This window comes from Equus asinus, chromosome 17, assembly GCF_041296235.1.
Source record: "Equus asinus isolate D_3611 breed Donkey chromosome 17, EquAss-T2T_v2, whole genome shotgun sequence".
NCBI classification, from domain to species: Eukaryota; Metazoa; Chordata; class Mammalia; order Perissodactyla; family Equidae; genus Equus; species Equus asinus.
Genome location: NC_091806.1, coordinates 43063716 through 43083986, shown reverse-complemented (window position 1 = coordinate 43083986; position 20271 = coordinate 43063716). Strand labels below are relative to the sequence as shown.

The window sequence follows — 20271 nt, the reverse complement described above, 5'->3', positions numbered from 1 at the left end:
GCGAAGCGTAAGGAGGGTGAGCTAGAGCGGCCGTGCTACAAAAAGCCAAGGCCCTCGCGGTCGCTCAGTAGTGACGTAGCACGCAGCAGGCGGTGAGGACGTGCGCGCCCTCGCTCCTTCCTCTTTCTCGACTCCATCTTCGCGGTAGCGGCTGCGGTGGCAGCGATTCAGGTAAGATTTGGGCCACGGCTGGATCCGGAGAGCTTAATAGCAGGTTGCCCGCGAGGCCGGAGGGCGCGGGGAGGATAGAGGAAGAGGGGCTGCTCTGTGGGCCGGGCTCCGGTCCCCACCCGACCTGCCTCGCAGGCCCGGCCTTCCCCACGTGAGACCCCGCGACCACCTACGTCCCGGTGCGATCGTGCCCAGCCCGCCACCTGTTCCCCGCCCTTCTCTCGGCCGGCGTGTGTGTTTCATGAGTCTTTCTTTCCTCAGTCGCCGACATGCAGCTCTTTGTCCGCGCCCAGGAGCTACACACCCTCGAGGTGACCGGCCAGGAGACGGTCGCCCAGATCAAGGTAAGGCCGCGTGGTGCTCCCCGGGCTGGGCTCCATCCTCCCGTGTTCTTCCGTTTCGGCCCCCGCGGGAACGCTCACGAGCCTCATTTTTCCCCGTAGGCTCATGTGGCCTCGTTGGAGGGCATCGCTGCAGAAGATCAAGTCGTGCTCTTGGCAGGCACGCCCCTGGAGGATGAGGCTACTCTGGGCCAGTGTGGGGTGGAGGCTCTGACCACTCTGGAAGTAGCCGGCCGCATGCTTGGAGGTAAGTTGGGGAGGAGTGTCGTTTGAACTGTTTGTAAGCACATTTGGGTGTGGGGTGTGGCGTTCAGTGTCCTCAATCCAGGGCGGTGCTTCTGTTTATCTCTCTCCAAATGAGCTCAGGAGAGGTCCACGGGAGACTGAGTCAGCGTATGGTTCTGTTTCAGTCACTCACTAGATCCTTCTCTGTTTCTCACTTTTCTCACTAAAATCAGGGGGTCAGACCAGACCCCCGAGGTGCTGTTGAGTTCTTGTTTAAAATCAGGGACTGGAAAATCCTGAAGTGAAACGTCAGAATGTACCAGACTAGACATTCTTGGTTAGAAGCTAAATTTCTCCGACTTTGTTCTTCTTCCCGCTTGGCCTCTTCTTGCTCCCTAACTGCTTGCTCTCTCCTTGCCCACCACAGGTAAAGTCCATGGCTCCCTGGCCCGTGCTGGGAAAGTCAGAGGTCAGACTCCCAAGGTAAGTGAGAGCGTTAGTGATGGCATTTGGACTTTGTTTGAAAGATCTTTGGCCCTTTCCGTGTCTGCCTTCCCCCTCCCTGGAGATGAGCCTGAGGGAAGGCTTGGAAGGTGTCAACCAGGGTCTGACCAGCTCTCCGTTTTCCCAGGTGGCCAAGCAGGAGAAAAAGAAGAAGAAGACAGGCCGGGCCAAGCGGCGGATGCAGTACAACCGGCGCTTTGTCAATGTCGTGCCCACCTTTGGCAAGAAGAAGGGCCCTAATGCCAACTCTTAAGTCCTTTGTAATCCTGGCTTTTGCTAATAAAGCCATTTAACCCAGTCATCTCATTGTTTCGTTTTCATTTGCAGAGAGAGATACAGTTTCTAGGGCTGGTGGTGTGTCCATTAGAGAGGCCTGCTTTTGGTTTCTTGGCAGCGTCAAGTTAGGAAGAGAGAGAGGCCCTTAGGGGCCGGAAGGTTGGTAAACTACAAGAAAAGGTTTCCCGGGAAAATCAGTAACCACAGATGCTGGCCCTTCAGAGGTAGATTTGAGGCAACTTCCAATCCCAAATAACTTGGTAATTCCCCCAAATCCTTCTATTTGTTCTTACTCTTCTTTTGAACAGAGAACATAACAGGAAGCATTGTGGTGGGAGGTTTTATGAAGGCAGCAGTGGAGGGAGGAGTTCCAGTAGCAAATGTGTCAGCAAACCGCCAATCTGGGCTTTCCCTGAGCTTGGGACCAGCTGAGGCTTAGTGGGGTCCAGGGCAGGGATCTGGTCTGCCCCAGCTTTGGAGAGCGTTGCCTGATTACATTGGAACTGGTGACCTTTTTGGTACCTCTGAGCACCTGGCTGGCCCTGTTAACCTAATCACAGCCGGGGTTGGTCACTGGATTGAATCAGTGTTCCCGGAAGTGGAGTTCTGCGGCCGATTCAAGGTTCCCTCCTAGCAGCACCTGCAGTACCCACTCGTTCATTCTGCTAAGGTCTTTGAACCTGCCGGTTCTTGGGATACAGCACGCCGTGGGGTAAAGACCTTGGGCTCTGGACTGGGGCTCCTTGCTCCATTTACTGGCTGGCTGGCTGGCTGACATGAACTAACTACTTATTTAATTTCTGCCATAATCCTGCTGTGAGAATTAAATGAAGGATGCAAAGTGCTTAGGTCAGCACCTCTGTAGGGATCTTTTTAGAAACATACGGCCCCCTCCTTTCTAGGAGTTTAGTTTTCTTTGGAAGACTGGCCCTGAGCTAACATTCGTGCCCATCTTCCTCTACTTTATATGTGGGATGCCTGGGCAGCATGGCTTACCAAGTGGCGCCATGTCCCCCACCCGGGATCGGAAGCAGCAAACCCCAGGCTGCCGAGAAGCGGAACGTGCAAACTTAACCGCTGCGCCACGGGGCCGGCCTCAAGGAGTTTAGATTCTTGTGGGAAAAGTGAGAACACTAATTACAAGTGTTAGTTACAGCCTCAAAATAAGTGCTGTAATGAAAGAGGGAGGGGGGTTGGACAGACAGACCATCCTAGGGAAGGCCTCTGGAGACGGGATGTGTGAGACCTGAAACGAGGAGCCAGTCAAGCAGTGAGATGACGACAGAGTTCCAACTCAGAAAACTGTGCAGAGGCGTGTGGCAGGTCCTACAGGGTCCTGTCAGACATGGGGAGGAGTTGGGGTTTGAGTCCAAGTGCGGGGGAGGGTTTTAAGCAAGGGCCTGATGTCACCTGACTTGTGATCTTCTGTTTTGTCTGGCTGCTTTTTCTGGAGGGCTGGCAAGAAAGGAAACCAGTTAAAGTGGTCTCATCCAGTTGACGGGCAAGTGGCTTAGAACACCAGCGGTAGTGGGGCTGCAAAAAATGAGCTGACTTGAGGGTGGTCAAATCCATCCAGATCTTGGGAGGGAAATACACGATCCATATTGAGAGAAATACAAGGTATTTTGAAGGCAGAGCGGAGTGTAGGTGGGGCTGCATGTGAGTGAGGTCACTTTCAAAGAACCAGAGCTCACTTTCAGGGCTGCCATGGCTCCAGCCTTCACAGCGCTTGGCACGGTTTGTGGGTCATCACCCCTACTCCACCCCAAACTGTAAGCTCCATTAGGATAGGGACCCACCTCTTTTTGCTCCTCAATGTTTTTGGCACCTAGTTCGGAGTCTGCACTTTGAAGTGGGATTAACCATAGGTTTGAAGGAGGAAATCAAACAGCTCAGATATTTGTCAAATGTTGCAGTCTTCTGAAAAGAGGAAATGCCCCGGACACACCCCCCCAGTCTAGGCTAGGTACTTGGTCCTGGCCTTTTCTTCCACTCTCCCCTTTACAAAAGTCTGTGTTCCCCAGCGCGGGGCCCGGGCTAGGTGCTTAGCAAAGATCCTTTTCTGCCGCACCTCTCTGTAGTGCCCAAAGGGCAACCACTAGGGGGCGAGCTGGCCCGGCGGAGCGCCGGCTGGACCCGCCTGCCCAGCCTCTCGCACCGCGCAGGGCGGGGCTCCTACGTCACGAGCGGCTCCTGCGCCTGCCCGAGCGCTACTGGAGCGAGGGGTGGGGCCTGGCCTCCGAGTGCGGGCGGAAATGGCCGAGAGCCCTCGGGGCGGTTTGCGTAAGCGCTCCGTCGGCGGCGCAGAGAGGCGGAAGTAACCGAGAAGTGCCGGAAGTGCCGGGCGGGAGCCCGTGCGCATTCGCTGGAGGCCTGCGGCGCCAGTTGCCATGGAGCCGGCCGGGCCGTGTGCCTTCTGCCCGGCCGGGGAGGCCCAGCCGGCGCGCTACACCTGCCCGCGCTGTAACGTGCCCTACTGCTCGCTGCGCTGCTACCGGGCGCACGGCGCCTGCGCCGAAGACTTCTACCGAGACCAGGTGCTGGGCGAGCTCCGCGGCCGCAGCGCCTCGCCCAGCCGCCTGGCCAGCGCCCTCCGCCGGCTGCGTCAGCAACGCGAGACCGAGGACGCGCCCGAGGACGCAGGCCTCAGGCCTGGCCCGGCGCCCGGCGGCCTCTCAGGACTCTGGGAACGGCTGACCCCGGCCGAGAAGGCGGCCTTCGAGCGGCTGCTGAGCCGGGGCGAGGCCGGGCGGCTGCTGCCCCCGTGGCGGCCGTGGTGGTGGGCGCGCGGGGCCACGCCGCGGCTTCTAGAGGAGCTGGACGATGCCCCCGGCGGCGAGGCCCCGGGGTCGGAGCCCGACCCCGCCCGGACGCCGCCGGAACCCGGGAAGGATGCCGCCGCCGCTGAGCCCGCAGCCGCCGAGCCGGTTCTCGGAGACGCCCCGGGGGCCGGCGCGCCCGCCGTGCCCACCCAGATCCCCGCGCTGGCCAGCCTGAGCCGCGGCCGGGCCTCGCCGCTCGTGCGCTTCCAGCTGCCCAACGTGCTCTTCGCCTATGCGCACACTCTCGCCCTGTATCACGGCGGCGACGAGGCGCTGCTCTCCGACTTCTGTGCCACGCTGCTCGGCGTCTCCGGGGCCCTGGGCGCCCAGCAAGTCTTCGCCTCTGCCGAGGAAGCGCTGCAGGCCGCAGCGCACGTGCTGGAAGCAGGCGAGCATCCGCCTGGGCCCCTGGGCACACGGGGTGCCATGCGCGAGGTTGCCCGCCTCCTGCTGGGCGAGGGCCCGGCCAACCAGAAAGGCTACACGCTGGCAGCATTAGGGCATCTCGCGCAGACCCTTGGCCGGGCCCGGAAACATGCCGTGGCTACGGAAGAGCGAGATCGCCTCTACCGGGCCCGGAAGAAGTGCCAGTTCCTGCTGGCTTGGACCAACGAAAATGAGGTGGCCCTGACGCCCCTGGCTCTAGACTGCGCCAGGGCCCATCGAGCCCATGCCGTGGCCGCCGAGGAGGTGGCTGCCCTCACTGGGGAGCTGGAGCAGCTTTGGGGAGGCCCCCTGCCACCTGCCCCGAGGACTCTCATTGAGGAGCTCCCTGGCTGAACAGGGGACCCTTGGTCATTAATAAAGCTGTGACTGGTCTGCCCTGTCGGCAGTGCCCTTTTCTGAGTGACAGCTGTTGTCCCACCCACCCCTAGACTCAGCCACAGCCACCTTTCAGCTTCTCCCTGATCAGGGCTGACCCAGCCACCTTTTAAACATCCTGGCCCCAGAGAGGGAGAGAAGTGGCACCAAGGGTTCCAGGTGTTTATCCGAGGAGGAAGAGCATCCCCTCCACTCCACTATTAGGCACCGGTTTCTCCTTGCTCCTAACTCCCTCTCTGAGGCTGTTCATCCCTGCCTGGTGGAGTTCAAGGCAGGGTAGGGTGCAGGTCCTTGAGTCCCAGGTGCGTCCAGGCTCCTGGTGCTGGGTGTGCTGGTGGATGGACGGGCACGTGCCCGACCTGGGCTGGGTGGAGCTGCTTCAGTAGACATAGGGCAGGATTCGGTAAGGCACGTGCTTGCAGTATTCCCGCCAGGCCAGGCCGTACTTCTGCAGGCACTGCTGCTCATCCCGGGCCTCACGGTGCACCAGCAGCGCAGTGAAATAGAGGAGGTAGAAGTAGGGCAGCAGGTGGGACACCCCTGTGGGGAGAGGGAGGCTCCATGACCGCCCAGCCAGCCCCTCAGTTCACAAAGATTTCCACGCCTAAAGGCTCACAGGGGCATCAGGGCTCAGTGGTGAAACGTCCAGGGTCTGCAGCAAGGTGCTGGCAGTGCTGGGTGGGCGTGGAGGTCCGCCCCAGCCACGTGCTGTATCCATCCCCAGCTCCCTGACTCCTCCTCCACTAGGGCGCATCCCTGTTCTCCATTCTACACCCAGACTGCGCATCCTGTGTCAGCACTCCACTTGTGTCCCTTACGTGTGGCCCCCGCCCTGTGCCCTCCCAAGCCACTCACCGCAGGGCAAGGACCAGGCCAGAGCCATGATGAGGTCTCCAAGGTAGTTGGGATGGCGGACCATTCCCCACCACCCAGACACCAGCAGCTGTCGCCCCGTAGCTGTAGGTATGGTTTCAAGGTCTGGGGAGAGACAGGTAGTGGGATGGGGGACCCCCAGGAAGCCCAGCTGCCCCACCTCACTCAGAGCACCCTAGAAACCCAGCTCACCAGCCACTCTGGGGTCAGACGGATTCTTTCGGAAGGTGTTTTTCTGGGAGTTGGCTCCACGGAAGACGTAGTAGCCAATAGCTGGGGGAAGCATGAGCCCACGGTCAGGGTTGAGGGTCACAGCCTTCTGCCCAACCCTGGCCGTCCGCCCCTGGCCCAGACTCTGTGCCTGGAGAGCCAGGACCCAGCAGCCCCTGCTTTAGAGAAGCACCTGAGGCTTAGTACCCACCTGATGGTGCTGAGTCAACAGTGAACGAGTGAAAGGGGGAAGGAGGGTGCTGACCCAGCCCGCCGCCCCTTCCTGACTGACCATTGATGAGGCAGATGACTGAGGCCATCGGCAACCCCAGCGGCTGCGGGTGGTACAGCAGGAACTGGGCCTGAAGGCTGTAGGTGAAGGGTACCCAGGCTAGGTCCCCAAAGGCCAGCATGAAGCCAAACCCGTCGTGTGTGATGTCCATGGTGGTGAGGACAGCCTCCTGCAGGGACAGGACCCACTGGCTTAGTCCCCTCGAGGTCCTCAGACACTCGCCCCTGTCTCCCTTGCCCAGTCTAGCCTCACCTCATGCCAGAGGGCATCAGCCACGTAGAGGAGCTGGAAGCCATTGACCAGCCACATGGCCAGTGACGGACTTCCCCGAAGTTCTGCTTCCTTCAGGAGCAGGGCCAGGTTGATGAGGACCTGGGGGGATGGGGGAGACAGAGCAGTCTGTCCCCAGTCTGTCTCCACAGAGGTGGCACAGTGGCCAGCCTCTCCCCTTCTCTGAGCTGTCAGTCACTAACTCTCCAGCCCTTTGTTGAAAGGATCCAGCCCCTGGGCCCAGGGGCAGAGAGGCTGCAGGGGACCCCTCCAGAGGCACTCCCAGCCTGTTTTCTCGAGCTTGTCCTGTAGTGCTCCCTTTGGGAAAGCAGCATAGGGGGCAGGCGGACGCTTCAGCCTTGAGAGTTAGAACAGACCTGGTTTTGAATCTCAGCTTAGCCACTGGGGCAAGTTGCTTCCCCTCTCTAAAGCCTACTTTCCCCACCCCATGGGCAAAATGGAGAGAATCGTGGACCCGTCTCCTGGAGCCAAGCGCTCATGACACAATGTGTGTGAAGCACTAAGCACAGGTCTGGCACACAGTAAGAGCTTGTGAGGGTCAGCGGGCAGCTAGCCTACCCTGAGCACCCCCATCTGGGAGCACCGGGCTGTCATTCCGGTGACCACTCCTGATCCTCACAGTCTTAGAGGGCGCTCGCTCTTTATCCCACTTCACACGGGAGGAAATAACCTCGGAGGCCAGATCCAGACCCAAGGGGGGCATTTGGCACTCCTCCTGTCCCTGGATGAGGTAGTTCCAGGGTGATGTGAGCGATCATGCCCAAGAGACCCTTTGGGAAATCTTGACCACAGTCCAGCACGGGTGATTACAACCAAAAACACAGTTGGCAGGTCCTCAAGTCCACCACTGATGGACAGGTTGCTAAACCCAGTGATCACTTCTAGGTTCTGCACCGCTCTGACCAGCAAGGATCATCGGATCACCATCTTCCCGCTCAAAACAGACTTTACGCTTGACTGCTCTGCTTAACGTCGTACCTGCTCTTCTAACTCCGTCTCTGCCTTGTTTTTCTCCATAGCGCTTAGCCTCCCCCGACATGTTATATCTATTTTACTAATGTTTTGTCTTTCTCACTAGAATGTAGGCTCCATAAGGACAGAGACTTTTTCTTTCCTGTAACTTTTTTCTCTTTTGTCTCCCAGTACCTAGAGCAGTGCCCAGCGCACAGGGTGGACTCAATAAGTATTTGTGGAATGAACGAATAATGATTTATGACCGCACATATTGGCCCTGCCCTGCCCAACCCCTGCTCAGCCATGCCACCCCTCCTCCTGGCGCCAGGCCCACTTAGCCATGCTCAGCATACCCAGGCCATGAGGCCAGGCCGAAGTTCGCAGAAATATTTGAAATCAAAGGAAGAGATGCGCGGGTTGAGCTCCCGTCCCAGGAAAAAGTCGTAAATGGGGTTGCCTGGAGAATAAGGGAGGGTGAAGGTGCCAGCTAGCACCCCATCTGCCTCCCTCCGCACCCAACTGGGACCCCTCTCACCTGAGTTGCCCCCAGGTGCCAGGGCGGAGGCAGGGGCTACCAGAGCCTTCAGATAGAGAAGGAGGCTGAAGACGAAGGCGGTGAGGGTGGCCGCAAACGCCAAGGGCAGGAGCATTTCCGGGAGCGCGTCCAGGGGCAGCCCAGCCGACACCCCCAGGCCCACCAACAGGGTTGTCACCACCAGGGCCTGGAAGCCTGAACCAAAGTACCCAGTGAGTCCTGGGAGCTGCGCCCCTCCACCCCTGCTCCCCCCAACGCACACACAGACCAAAGCCCAGGGAGGTCACAGACCCCGCCCTAAGCCCTAAGGCTGACACCTCGGCTGTCAGAAGGCCACCCCAGCCACTGCTCTGGTGCACAGAGTAGCAGCAAATGCTGTGGGGCACGGGAGGGGAGGGTGGAGGGACAGGGGCGTAGAGAGGGACAGTGAGACCCCCCACATCTGTCCTGGGCAGAAAAGAGCTTGGGGTCCGGGGCTAATCCCACTAGGTCTGAAGCTCCCCCCCATCTCCCAGGCACCGTTAATAGGGTAGCGCAGGCGACTCTTGTTCTTCAACTCCTGCCCCTCGGCCACCTGCGGGCACAAAGGGGCTCCGATAAGGGTTGAGAGTGCCTTCATCTCGCCGAGGCCTCCCTCCGCCCGCCTCCCCCGCGCGGCCGCGAGCCGAGTCCGCACCTTGCGCGCCGGCAGTAGGTAGAGCGCCGCCTGCAGGCCGAGCCAGGCGAGCACGAGCTGCAGCGCCCGCGGGCTCCACAGCGCCTCGGGGCCGGGCAGGTAGGGGGGTGGGCCCAGGAGGCGCGCTGGGCCCGAGCGGGCCACCAGCAGCAGGTGGAACATGGTGGCAGGGAGCACCAGCATCAGCGCCGCAGCGCCTGGGGAAGGGTGGCGACGGCGTCGGGCGTCCGCTCCCCAATTCTCCCCCAATCCCGGTAGGCGCCCTGTCTCCGGGGCCCCCTCCGCGTTCGTTCCCATCGTCCTCTTCCACATCCCGTTCTCAGCTCTCAGCCCCTGCCCTGACTTCCACCTTGGTCCTCGCCCCCAGGTCCCCTCCAAGACCCTCCCGCTCTCGGTACTCTGTCCTGTCCCGACAAATCCCCTGCCCCGCCGTTCCCAGAACTGGCCCCTCCTAAGCTCCCTCTCCATGCAGTCGCCCGCAGACCTCCGGATACCCCTCAAAGCCTTCCATCCTTACATCCTGCCCCAATCCGCGTTCGTGGCTCACTCCCCCGTTCTCCCTCGCTGAGCTCTGGCCCCAGGTTCCCCCCACCTCTGCCCCATTACCCAGAGGTCCCCCGAATTCCAGGGAACCCTGAGGAGAAGCCATGGTCTTCGCTCCGCTGGGAGTTGGGAGCTCACAAAAGCCCGTCAAGAAAACACAGCCCACCCCAACCCCCAGGAGATGGGCTCGGTGACGCGGAGGATCCGACCGAGCCGCGTCTGCACCTGTCTCGGCACTGAGCTCGGACAGCGACCACCCCCGTCCCAGGATCTTTAAACGGCCCCGCCCCCGGGCCATCCTGGGCCCAGCAGATCAGCCAATCGGCTCTCGGGGGCGAGGCCGACGCGGGCGGCTCCGAGGCCGCGCGTCCGTAGCTGCTTCCTCACAACCCCGCCTCCCGCAAGTCCCGTCCCCGCAAGCGACAGGGAGGAGGGGACAACACGTCTTTATTGGGCGGGACTTGAGGCCCAAGGGGAAGGGCTGCCGGGGCAGGAGACCGGGGATGAGTGGGTTGGGGCAACCGGGCAAGCCCGTGCAAGACAGCCCGTGCACGGCAGCCATACGCGGCAGCAGCCGGGCCTAGCCGCGCTCGCAGATGACCTCGACGACACTGGGTTCCATGGGCACTGGGTCCGGGCAGCGCAGGGCAGCTGAGGCCACCACTTCGTCCAGGAGCAGGTGCACGAGCTCCTCGTCAGCCACGAAGCGCCACAGGTAGAGCTGCAGGAAGTGGCAGTCCACCTGCACCTGCTGCAGCCCGAAGCGCCCAAAGGTGCGCAGCCGCACGCACTCCAGCAGCGTCTTCAGGCTGATCTTGATGATGCCGGTCAGCACCGACACCTGCAGGCAGGGACACACGGATGCAGCTCTGCGACAGCAGCCGGTGGGCAGGGGGACTGCATCCCTGAGGGAGGGCACCCACGGTCCGGGCAGGGGCCGGGAGACAATAAGATGCCAGTAGCTGTGATGTGGTGGGAAGTCCCAGGACCCACGTAAGAGGGAGGGAGAGACACGATGTCAGCAGCATCATGTGGAGGGGAGCAGATAGGGAGGGCCCAGCACTGACATGGGAAGGGGGCAGGCTTACTAAGTCAGAGGGAGAACAACAGGTCCCTGAGGATGTGCTGGGGTGGGGTCAATAGAAATCCCTGGGGGAGGACCCAGGATTACTGTGGGGACAAGGACAAGAGCCAACGAGGCATACTAGATCAGCACCCAGACACCAAGGTCGGGGCAGAGGGCCATGGCTGGTGATGGTGGGGCTCTGGGCAACCACTCACGCCCAGACATAGCCCTCAGTGCTAGAGACTGGGGGTACAGAGTCCTAGAGCTGCCTGGAGCAGTGTGGGGCTGCTTCAGCCAGCCTTCCCAAGGGCCCTTGGAAGGCAAGGTCACTGCGGGCTTCAGACCTTGTTGAACTCCACAGGGCTGAACACGTCAATCCGTTCAGAGAACAGCTTCTGGATGTTGCTCAAGAGGTTGGTGTCCATTGGGGCACTGGATTGGGGGAGACCAGCCATCAGAGCCTGCCCTGCACCCCCATCCTCCTCTGTCCACTCCTCCTGGAGCTACCCTGACCAGCCAGACCTGGGCGTATAGCTGGGTGCATAGCGGCCCTGCTGCCGAGAGCTGCTGTACACGGAGAAGGTCCTCTTGCTCGAGTCGCTGCTCTGGGCCTTGCGAACACCCTCTTCATACAGGAGCCCCACCTGGTGGTGGAAGCAGGTACTGCAAGGAGGCCACAGCATGGGGATCCTCCAGCCCACCGGGAGCCCTGGGCGAGGGCCAAGGATGCCCTAAGTTACAAACTCATTTGTTACAAGAATCACATTTGTTACCAGACTCACAGGGTAGCTGTGGCCTGATACCTCGGTGGTACCCAGTCACTACTTATAGAACCAGTCAAGTGGGGCAAAGGGGGCCGTAAGAGTTGGTAGTGAGGCCCGATCTTCAGCACCCACCCTGCCCTGGTTTCCTGGGTGACTCTGGGCCTCAGCTTCCTTACAGGTGAAACGGGGGCGACAACGCCACAATCCAGGGCTGGGGAGGAACAAGGCCGTAGATGCAGGCACTGCCTGGCCGCTGCCGTCTAGGTCCTCAGAGGGTTGTTCCCCCAGCCCCGCCAGCCCACGTGGGGCCCCCTGGCCAGCCTGGGGCAGCACCTGTACATCAATAGCCGTCGTGTCCTCCACCACCCGCTTCATGACAGCACGCACGTTCCGGGGCTCCAGGGTACTGAGCCAGTCCCGGGTCTCCACACTCTTCCGCAGCATCTGCGATATGACCAGGCCTTGCACCTTCACGTAGTGTGTCAGCAGTCGTCGCGCCGTCTCCCTGGCCTCCGCACACAGTGTGCTCACGGGTGTCACTGGAGACTGGTCCTGAGCAGGGGACACACGTGTCAGAGAGGCAGTGGGTTCTGGGGGCAGCTCAGGGGCCACTGCCAACCAGGAGCTGGGCACAGGCTGGGCAAGTGGGAGGTTGGGTTGGGCACAGGCAGCTGGCCCCGCTCTGCCCGTGTGGACACTGGCCAGCCTCCTGCGTTCCCAGCATCACCATCCCCTACCCTGCTACGAGCTGGCGGTTCACCTGCACCAGAAACTGCTCATCAGTGAGGGTGAGGACGTAGGAGATGGTGGCCGTCTCGTAGTCCAGGCAGAGGCGGGACAGCAGCAGGAGCAGGGCAGGTGGCGTGGCACCCCCCTTCTCCCCAGGGCTGTCACAGAAGCTCTGAGCCGTCTGGCACATGGAGCGGATGAAGCCCACGATGAGGCCTTCGCGGACACCCTGGCTGCAGAACTCGCCCTGTTAGGAGGAGGGGCCGAGATACACAGCAGGTCCCCTCTTTCAGGCAAGGTCTGCCAATGACCTTCTGCTGGGACCCGAAATGCCCTGGTCCCTCTCCAAAGGACAAGTTCATCCTACATTCCAGTCCCTAGAGCAGCTCCTCTGCTTCGAGGAGGGAGCGGAAGCAAAGCCAGCAATGGGGACCCTGCCTGCAGATGCCCTCAGAGCCTTCCCCACCCTCCAGGCTGAGCCAGCCTTCCTTGTGACACAGCCTGAACCCACATCCAAAGTGCCCGGGGCTAGGACTGCATGCCCTGGGAGCTGACAACGACCAGAAAAAGAAAAAAAACGAATGCCCAGAGTCAGGCCGTACCCGGAAGTAGGGTTTGTTGGAGAAAGACACCTCCTTGGCGGTGAAGAGGTGCACAGCGGCCAGCGAGGCCTTGATGTGGCTCAGGATGGAGCTGGCTACATTGGCCAGCAACTCGGCCAGGCCGGGGCCTTCCTTCCCAGCCAGGCGAGGGGCTGCCAGCGCCTGGCGCACATCAGTCAGGCAGCCCAGGAAGGCGGCCCGCAGGCCCTGCAGGTGGTGGCCCAGGCGCTCGCGGGCCACTCGCTCCACGATCTCCGTGGCAGCCTCAGCGAGACCTGCAGCGGCCAGCAGTGCCCCAGGCGCGCGCAGGCGCCGGTGGAAGCGGTCCAGCGCCCGCACCAGCAGCGAGTTGTCACCGCCACCCTGCTCCTGCGCCAGCCGCCGCTCCACCAGCGCAAAGTAGCGGCCGCCCAGCTCTCGGGCAAAGGCTGCCAGCCTCTCGGCCCCGGCCGGGCCCTGCGCCGCAAACAGCTCCTGGTAGGCGGCCGCCACCTGGCAGAGGCCGCCGACGAAGCCGCTGCCGCCGCGGTCGGTGAACTCTAACACGTCGGGAGCCGGAGGGGAGGGCCCCAGCTCCGCCTCCAGGCTTCTCAGCTCCTCCTCCAGCCGCCCGCGGGCGTGCGCCAGGAACTCCTCGCACAGCTCCTCCGCCGGCTCGCCCAGGGCCAGCAGCAGCTCCACGCACTCCGCCTGCTCCGGGGCGCCCGAGCCGCCCTCCCTGGGGCGAGCGAGACGGCGGTGAAGGGCAGGAAGACAGAACACGGGGGCGAGGGGGTGGGGTGGGGAGACGGGAAAGCGCTGGGCAGACCCAGCAGCCCGGCGGGGGTGGGATGCGGGCCCCCGAGCCGCACCTGAAGCGCTGCCGCAGCTGCTGGGCCAAGCGAGCCGTGATGACCTGGCAGTCGTCCTGGATGGCGCGGAACGAGGGCAGGTGCTGGTACTGCTGCAGCACGGCCCGCGCCCGGCCCTGGTAGCGCACCGCCTGCCCGTAGGCGCCCAGCTCCACGCACTTGGTGAGGCGCGAGGGCAGCTCGAAGAGGAACTGCAGCTTCCGCAGCAGGGCGTGGACCCCTGGGGGACAGGGGAGGTGGTGTTAGCCCCAAAGCCCTGAGGGTGGCTGACTTTAGCACCCGCTCTGCGGCGGGGCCCACCTGCCAGCTTGGTGATGCGCTCGTGGCGGTCCTGCAGGGTGGCGCTGATGCGCGCACTGAAGTCCGTGATCACGGCCATATTGGTGGCCAGCCGGTCCATCTCGTCCTCCATCTTCCGGAAGTCGTTCTTCATCTTCCGGATGGTGTCTGGGAGAGGGACAAGGAGATGATGAGGACGCAGGCGCAGCACTCAGCTTGAGACCTGGTCCCAACGCTCTCACACCCGCAGCCCCTTCCCAAATGCGCCGGAGCCCGCTCCTCGAGGGTGGCAGGGAGGATGACTGCGACAGGCTGAATTAGTGCTGGGTCACAGTCAATGGGGCGTCATTATGTCAGGGCAGCAGACGTCTTCTGAACACTCTTTGTGTGCCCCTGGTTCTGGCTGGGTGCAGACAGCCAGGGGGGCACGGTCTTTGCTCTCAGAACACGCCCAGATGCAAAGGAGAGCTCAGGGCACTGAGCACGGGCCTGTCTGCTCCTTCCCAGGGGTATCCTGCCCAGCACACTGGGGAGACAATAAATACTTGTTCACCTTTGTCACCTTCCCAAACCTCCCGAACCCTTTCACCCCACCTTCTGGAACATGGTCCATCCTTCCCTTTCGTCCTGACAGAAAGCTGCCTAAGGAAGCTGTTCTTCCTTCCACACCCATGGTGCCTCACAGCCTGGCCCCTTAACAGTTCTCGCTCGATAGTTTCCACTGCTCCTCTCTTCAAGACCCCAGCTTTTTGGAAGACCATGTCACCAAACTACATGTCTCTGGTTGTGATCCCTCCTGTCCTCTTTGCCATGCCGCTCAGTTCCTATCACTGTCACCTCCTTGTGGACATCAACGTCCACGGGGATGAGCCTTCCGACATTCTTGACTCCGTTCGCAGACCTCAATTCCATCCATTCTTGCCTCTGCCTCCTCGGTGCCGCCCCCTCCTTCCCTCAGCAAGAGCTGCCTACTCGAAAGTGTCAGCTTCACGCCTCGCCGACTGCTGTGACTCCCATCACTCACCCTGTCGACCACTCTAACCATCCTCTGGCCTCTTCAGGAACTCCAGACCCACTGGCCCTAGCATTTCGTCTCTACTCCTAACACCCCTCCTGGCGGCCTTCCCGCCTCACTCGTCTTAAATCTGTGGTCCTCCACCAGACCATGACCCATTTACAAACCACCTGTGTCTCTCATCCATTCCCCCCACTAGTTGTCAGGGAAACCCTACCACAGGTTAAGTGCTACTAGCCACCTACCCCACACACCTGAGCAGCTGAAACTGGGCCACAAGGCCACACCAGCTGGCGCCCTTTCATTTAGGACCGCAAGTCCCTCAGCGGCACTCCGCACTGCCTAGTTGCTCTTCCAAGCCCTTTAGTGGGCCTGCTTTCCCATTTTCCAAAATAACATTTCTCCTCAGTCCTCAAAACTCCACTATGGGCTCCCAACTCTCAACTGGCGATCCTGGTTCACGCTTCACAGAGGAAATACAAGCAGAGTGCAATGCCCCCAAATCCGCAGTGAACTGACAGACCCGTGCCGTCTGCTCTCCCTCTTGTGGCCCTGGGCGGGGCTCATGCAGTCTCATGGCTGTGGTGACTAGGACATTTCTGCCCCCAGTCCTGACAGGGCCCTGCCTACCGACCTACTTAACACCTGGATGTGGATACCAACAGGCAGCTCAAGTGTGACAGGTCCAAAACAGAAATCCTGACTTTCCCCAAACCTGTTCCTCTGCTAATCTTGGCCATCTTGGCTCCTGGCCATTTCCCAAGAGTCATCTGTGATTCTTATCTTTCTGCCACCCCACATTCAGTCCGTCGGCAAGTTGTGTCCAACCACAGCCAACATTTCCCAACTAACTTGCCTAATCCCACTCCTGAACTCACCATCAGTATTCACAAAGGAAAGCAAGGAGGAGGAAGCAGAAACACATCTATCGTAAGAGACTTTCATTCATCTCTCACTGCATGACAGAGTAAGTGGACGAAAACCAAACAGAGCTACAGAAGACCCAAATAACATAATTAACATGACAGACCTACTTGATTTATATTGAATTGCTGTCAAGATTCCATAGAGTAGACCAAAATCTTGCCATGTATTAGGTCATAAAGAAAATCTCAATACGTTTACAAAAGAAAAGAAATGGTACAGACAGCATTCTCTGGTCACAATGCAATGAAACTGGAAATTAATAACAAAACTAGGAAACAAAGAGACCCCATTATTTGGAGGAAAAAACCCTCATTCTTAATCAATATTGGGTCAAAAAGGAAATCAAAACTGAAATGTCAGCCTCTGTAATGGATGTCAACAAGGAAAACACCAGATCAGAACTGACAGGATATAGCTACAGCAATGGTCAGAGGAAATCGGTCTCAAATTCCTATGTTAACAAATCAGAACAGACATTCAAGTCAACAATTTGGAAAAAGCACTACAAAAGAAATCAAAGGAAAACAGAGAGAAGGAATTAATAAAGCTAAAAGCAGAAATGAACACATTTTTCAAATGGGAGAACAAAGAAATCAAAGGTCAGGGTCACTGAAAAAAAGGATAAAAAATAAAATATATACAATGTTAGCTAACCTAATCTTTACAGAGGGAAAAGACAAAAACAAAGTAAGAAATAAGGGGAGAAATAATCGCCTAACTCCCTCTTCTTCCACCCCCCCAACTCCCTCCTGCACTTTGAATACACCAGACATGCCCCCTCTTCAGAGCCTCTGCCCCCGCTGTTCCCCCACCCCGCCTCTCCCCAAGGCTGCGTCTTTCTCATCAAGGCCATGCTCAAATGTCGTCACCTCAGAGGGGCCTTCTCATATTTATCCTGGCAAAGGCAGACCCTCTCACACACATTACTCTTTTCCTCTTACTCTATTTTTTTTTTTTTTTTGCTGGGAAAGATTTGCTCTGAGCTAACATCTGTTGCCAATCTTCCCCTCTTTTTTTTCTCCCCAAAGCCCTAGGACATAACTGTATATTTTAGTTTTAAATCCTTCTAGTTCTATGTGAGCCACCGCCACAGCATGGCTACTGACAGACAAGTGGTGTGGTTCCACACCAGGGAACCAAACCCGGGCCACTGAAATGGAACACATCAAACTTTAACCCCTAGGCCATCAGGGCTGGCCGTTATTCTATTTTTTCTTATAGCACCTACTACCACTTTTATTTGTGTATTCAGCTATTGTCTGTCTCCTCAGCTAGAATTTGGGCCCCAGGCAGGAGCTTGATCCAGTTGGTTCATTGCTATACCACCGATGTGCAGAATAGCCCTTGGCCCTCCTTCCCCCACCAAAAAAAGGAGAGGCATTCCATGAACATAAGACTTACACTCTTTTTTTTTTCATCAACCAAAGTAGGCATTTCTTTTTTATTTTATTTATTTTATTTATTTATTTATTTTTGAGGAAGATTAACCCTGAGCTAACATCTGCTGCCAATCCTCCTCCTTTTTCTGAGGAAGACTGGCCCTGAGCTAACATCCATGCCCATTTTCCTCTACTTTATATGTGGGATGCCTACCACAGCATGGCTTGCTAAATGGTGCCATGTCCACATGGGGATCCGAACCAGGGAACCCCAGGCCGCTGAAGCGGAACGTGCCAACTTAACCGCTGCGCCACCGGGCCGGCCCCAAGACTTTACAGTCTTTATACATTTAGAATCCCTGACTCCAAGAACCACTTTATAATTTTCTCTCTCTTTTTTAGGAAAAAGACAAAATAAACCAATCCTAGTAAGCAAGAGCTGTGTCAAAACATTCTATGTATATGTTCTAAGGAATGGAAAATGTAATATTTGCAAAATTCCTGTGAGAAATTTCTCCGCACAGAAATGACTTCTTGTTCCATGCTGGTGTTAGCAAGAGAAAGGCACCTACTCACTGAACCCGCTTCAAATCAGATAAAAGAACAATAACTACGTGTTACTACACCCACCCCCATTGTGACACCAGCAAAGTAAGAGACGTCAGAATGCACCCCATGGTGCATTCTCAGAACATCCCCATGGACTGCAAGTAGACCCTTGGGATTTGCCTGCAGGACTGAGAACACGTGGGTCCAAAACCGTTACAAAAGTCTGAGTAGTGCATTTCACCAACACAAGTCTGAAGCTAGTGGATGACAGCTGGACGTCATCTAGCACTGTCTTGAATAGAGAATTAAAGGGACAGAAGGAAAAAAAACCCTTTATGTGATCTTAATGTCATAAATTTTCTGTCTCTTTGCTTAATTGAAAAGAGAGAATGAAAGAGAGAGAGAGAGAGAGACAAGTCCATCCTCAAGAAAGACCTGGACCAGAGAAGAAATGGACCACTAATGAGAGAAACTAACCCTTACTAAGCCGTAAAGCTTCAGCATCCCACACATCCTTAGTGTCCGGGATTCTAAGTGCTTCAGACAAAGTCACTTCATTTTAAAATTTCGTTCTGTCCTTTCTCCCCTTTGATCCTCAAAACAACTCTCTGAGCAGCTATTACCTCTCTAGGTGTCTGACCACAAAAGTCCTGAGAGAGAGGGGAGAGTGGATTATTGTCAGGCAGGGCAGGAACCTGGGTCTCCTCCCTCTAAAGCCCCTGCTGGTCTCCCCAGCACGGAAGGAGGAGCTGGGGGGACATGGAACTGTGAGGGCTGTGTCCCGGTGGGAGTCACCTGTGGCTGAGATGAACTTGTTGTAGTTCTCATAAACCAGGGTCTGCATGTCGCTGTCTAGAGCCCGGATCTGCCGCACCATGTCCGTCTCACTGTCCATCAGCTGGGCCAGGGGGCACTCTCTACGCAGCTGGAGGAAATTGGGTGGGTAGCGTTCAGGTCAGGGGGCACTCATGTCTCCCAGCCTTGCCCCTAACGGGTAGGCTTTCGGTGCAAAGAAATCCCGACCCCATCCCTGTCAGGAATCCCAGACATGGAGCCTATAAGCGACACAGCGCAGGGTTCGACCCTATTTGGGGTTTGTCGGCATTTGAAATCCTCAGACTCAGCCAAGGCTGGGACCTGCGCCTGTCAGCGCCTGGGCCACGCCCCCTCTCCCGGGCCTATCAGAACATCACCCTGGAGCCTCAGTCTCAGCACCACCCTAGGCCAGTACAAATCTGCCCACGCCCTCTTCGAGCCAGCCCTGCCCCGGCTGCCTGGCCTAGGGTCGTCCTGGCCGAGGGTCGTCTTTATGAACCCCTGCTTCCCTCACCCCTGCAACAAAGTCGGAGGGATGATGTGGGAGTGCAATATATCTGGGTACTGGTCCCCCCGCCCCCACCCCCCGTAAACACACCTTGTCCAGATACACTTCCGGATCGAAGTGCGCCCCGTTGAGATCTGTGGGGTCCAGGGGGTCGGGCCCCGCGGGGCGCCCCGCCGCCTCCCCCTCGGAGAGGCCGTAGTAAAGCTTCAGCATCCCGTGCGCCTTCCGCCGACGCTCCGGAGCCTCCGCCTCGGGCCCCTCCGGGGAGTCCCCAGGTCCAGACCCCGGGCCGGGCCCAGCGGCTACCGCCGCCATGGCTCCAACTGCAGCCCACGGGCGTGAGGCTGGAACGGGGACCGGGAGGAGGCACTTCCGGGAGCCATAAAGTTGTTGTTGAAACGAGGCAGTCCTTCAGGTGAAACGTCCCCCTGCAGCCCTGGGTCCTTCGACACTAGAGTTCCCGCAGCTTTCCTCCCCGAGCGAAGAGGTTCTGGGAGAGCCCTGGGTTCCCCCAGCATCTCAGGTGCAAGGATTTTGTGGCACTGGTCGGGTCGCTGCACTCCCAGAAGGAAGGCGGGTCGTGGCTCCCACCCCTGCACCGCTGCGGGCAAAGGGCCCGCGGATTATGTCTCTAGATGCAGAGGACTGAGCGCGGGCCGTGGAGCCGGAAAGCGTGTTCCAGGCATCCTGCCATTGCCTCGTTGCCTGGGCAGCGCCTCAGTTTCCCCCCATTCCTAAAATTGGGGTACATGCTTCACCGGGGGGCTGCGAGGACTAATGTACGTCGCACATTGCCTTTAGCGCGGGCTGCTCACGGCCTGATCCTCTGACCTGCATCAGAATTGCCTTCAGAATTAGCTGTGGCGCGTTTCAGACTGGGCTCGCCCTACACCTAGCTTCTATTAGAACAGTCCTCAAGTAGTTATGCTGAGAACTCCTGTTATACCGTGCTGACAAGACAGACTCAGCAGATCTTAAGTGGCTGATGTTGCGATGCGCTGAGTGAAGGCTTGGGTGGAGATGTTGAGGATAATTCTCAGGTTTGTGATTTGAACCAAAAAGTGCAGACGTTCATGAGGTGAAGAGCTCAAGAAGACAAGGAATGACTTGGAGTTCAAACTGAGACACTGAGTTTAAATGGATGAAAATGAGATAAAGACTTTATCAATGTGCTCCTTGAAACATTACTGATGATGGGCTGGGGGGTCGGGGGTGGAAGAGAAACAATTTTGTTTAATTATCCTTTGGCAG

General features: G+C 58.4%; 4 protein-coding genes across 4 annotated transcripts; 2 read left to right on the top strand and 2 right to left on the bottom strand.

Annotated features, from left to right (window-relative positions):
• Nucleotides 1-41: 41 nt before the first annotated feature.
• On the top strand, nt 42-1542 carry FAU (FAU ubiquitin like and ribosomal protein S30 fusion). The gene is made up of 5 exons (XM_014844871.3): nt 42-171; nt 433-515; nt 615-759; nt 1165-1220; nt 1369-1542. The coding sequence occupies exons 2-5, from the start codon at nt 441-443 to the stop codon at nt 1492-1494; spliced, it is 402 nt and encodes a 133-aa protein (XP_014700357.1). The 5' UTR covers nt 42-171; nt 433-440; the 3' UTR covers nt 1495-1542.
• A 1544-nt stretch (nt 1543-3086) lies between these two features.
• ZNHIT2 (zinc finger HIT-type containing 2) lies at nt 3087-5167 on the top strand. The gene has a single exon (XM_044762291.2). It carries the CDS (start codon nt 3908-3910, stop codon nt 5117-5119), a length of 1212 nt encoding a protein of 403 aa, XP_044618226.1. The 5' UTR covers nt 3087-3907; the 3' UTR covers nt 5120-5167.
• Nucleotides 5168-5309: 142 nt separating this feature from the next.
• Nucleotides 5310-9821, bottom strand: TM7SF2 (transmembrane 7 superfamily member 2). The gene is made up of 10 exons (XM_014844873.3): nt 9599-9821; nt 8993-9189; nt 8836-8890; nt 8317-8511; nt 8135-8238; nt 6789-6908; nt 6537-6705; nt 6227-6307; nt 6017-6139; nt 5310-5701 (listed from the first exon to the last, which is right to left on the bottom strand). Exons 1-10 carry the CDS (start codon nt 9639-9641, stop codon nt 5541-5543), a joined length of 1248 nt encoding a protein of 415 aa, XP_014700359.3. The 5' UTR covers nt 9642-9821; the 3' UTR covers nt 5310-5540.
• Nucleotides 9822-9965: 144 nt separating this feature from the next.
• Nucleotides 9966-19465, bottom strand: VPS51 (VPS51 subunit of GARP complex). Its single transcript, XM_014844872.3, has 10 exons — nt 19111-19465; nt 18492-18621; nt 13848-13994; nt 13548-13767; nt 12697-13414; nt 12126-12341; nt 11699-11917; nt 11124-11245; nt 10946-11033; nt 9966-10376 (listed from the first exon to the last, which is right to left on the bottom strand). Exons 1-10 carry the CDS (start codon nt 19333-19335, stop codon nt 10116-10118), a joined length of 2346 nt encoding a protein of 781 aa, XP_014700358.1. The 5' UTR covers nt 19336-19465; the 3' UTR covers nt 9966-10115.
• Between the last annotated feature and the right edge of the window lie 806 nt (nt 19466-20271).

What these genes read in the sequence shown, in the direction of transcription:
- FAU (XM_014844871.3), top strand. Translation starts at nt 441, where the DNA reads ATGCAGCTCTTTGTCCGCGCCCAGGAGCTACACACCCTCGAGGTGACC. An exon ending in AGACGGTCGCCCAGATCAAG is followed by an intron (nt 516 to 614) that starts GTAAGGCCGCGT and finishes TTTTCCCCGTAG; the next exon opens with GCTCATGTGGCCTCGTTGGA. An exon ending in TCAGAGGTCAGACTCCCAAG is followed by an intron (nt 1,221 to 1,368) that starts GTAAGTGAGAGC and finishes CCGTTTTCCCAG; the next exon opens with GTGGCCAAGCAGGAGAAAAA.
- ZNHIT2 (XM_044762291.2), top strand. Translation starts at nt 3,908, where the DNA reads ATGGAGCCGGCCGGGCCGTGTGCCTTCTGCCCGGCCGGGGAGGCCCAG.
- TM7SF2 (XM_014844873.3), bottom strand. Translation starts at nt 9,641, where the DNA reads ATGGCTTCTCCTCAGGGTTCCCTGGAATTCGGGGGACCTCTGG. An exon ending in GGCACCTGGGGGCAACTCAG is followed by an intron (nt 8,239 to 8,316) that starts GTGAGAGGGGTC and finishes CTTATTCTCCAG; the next exon opens with GCAACCCCATTTACGACTTT. An exon ending in AGTCATCTGCCTCATCAATG is followed by an intron (nt 6,308 to 6,536) that starts GTCAGTCAGGAA and finishes TGCTTCCCCCAG; the next exon opens with CTATTGGCTACTACGTCTTC.
- VPS51 (XM_014844872.3), bottom strand. Translation starts at nt 19,335, where the DNA reads ATGGCGGCGGTAGCCGCTGGGCCCGGCCCGGGGTCTGGACCTGGGGAC. An exon ending in CAGCTGCGGCAGCGCTTCAG is followed by an intron (nt 13,415 to 13,547) that starts GTGCGGCTCGGG and finishes CGCTCGCCCCAG; the next exon opens with GGAGGGCGGCTCGGGCGCCC. An exon ending in GCCCTGTGGAGTTCAACAAG is followed by an intron (nt 10,377 to 10,945) that starts GTCTGAAGCCCG and finishes CCCTGCCTGCAG; the next exon opens with GTGTCGGTGCTGACCGGCAT.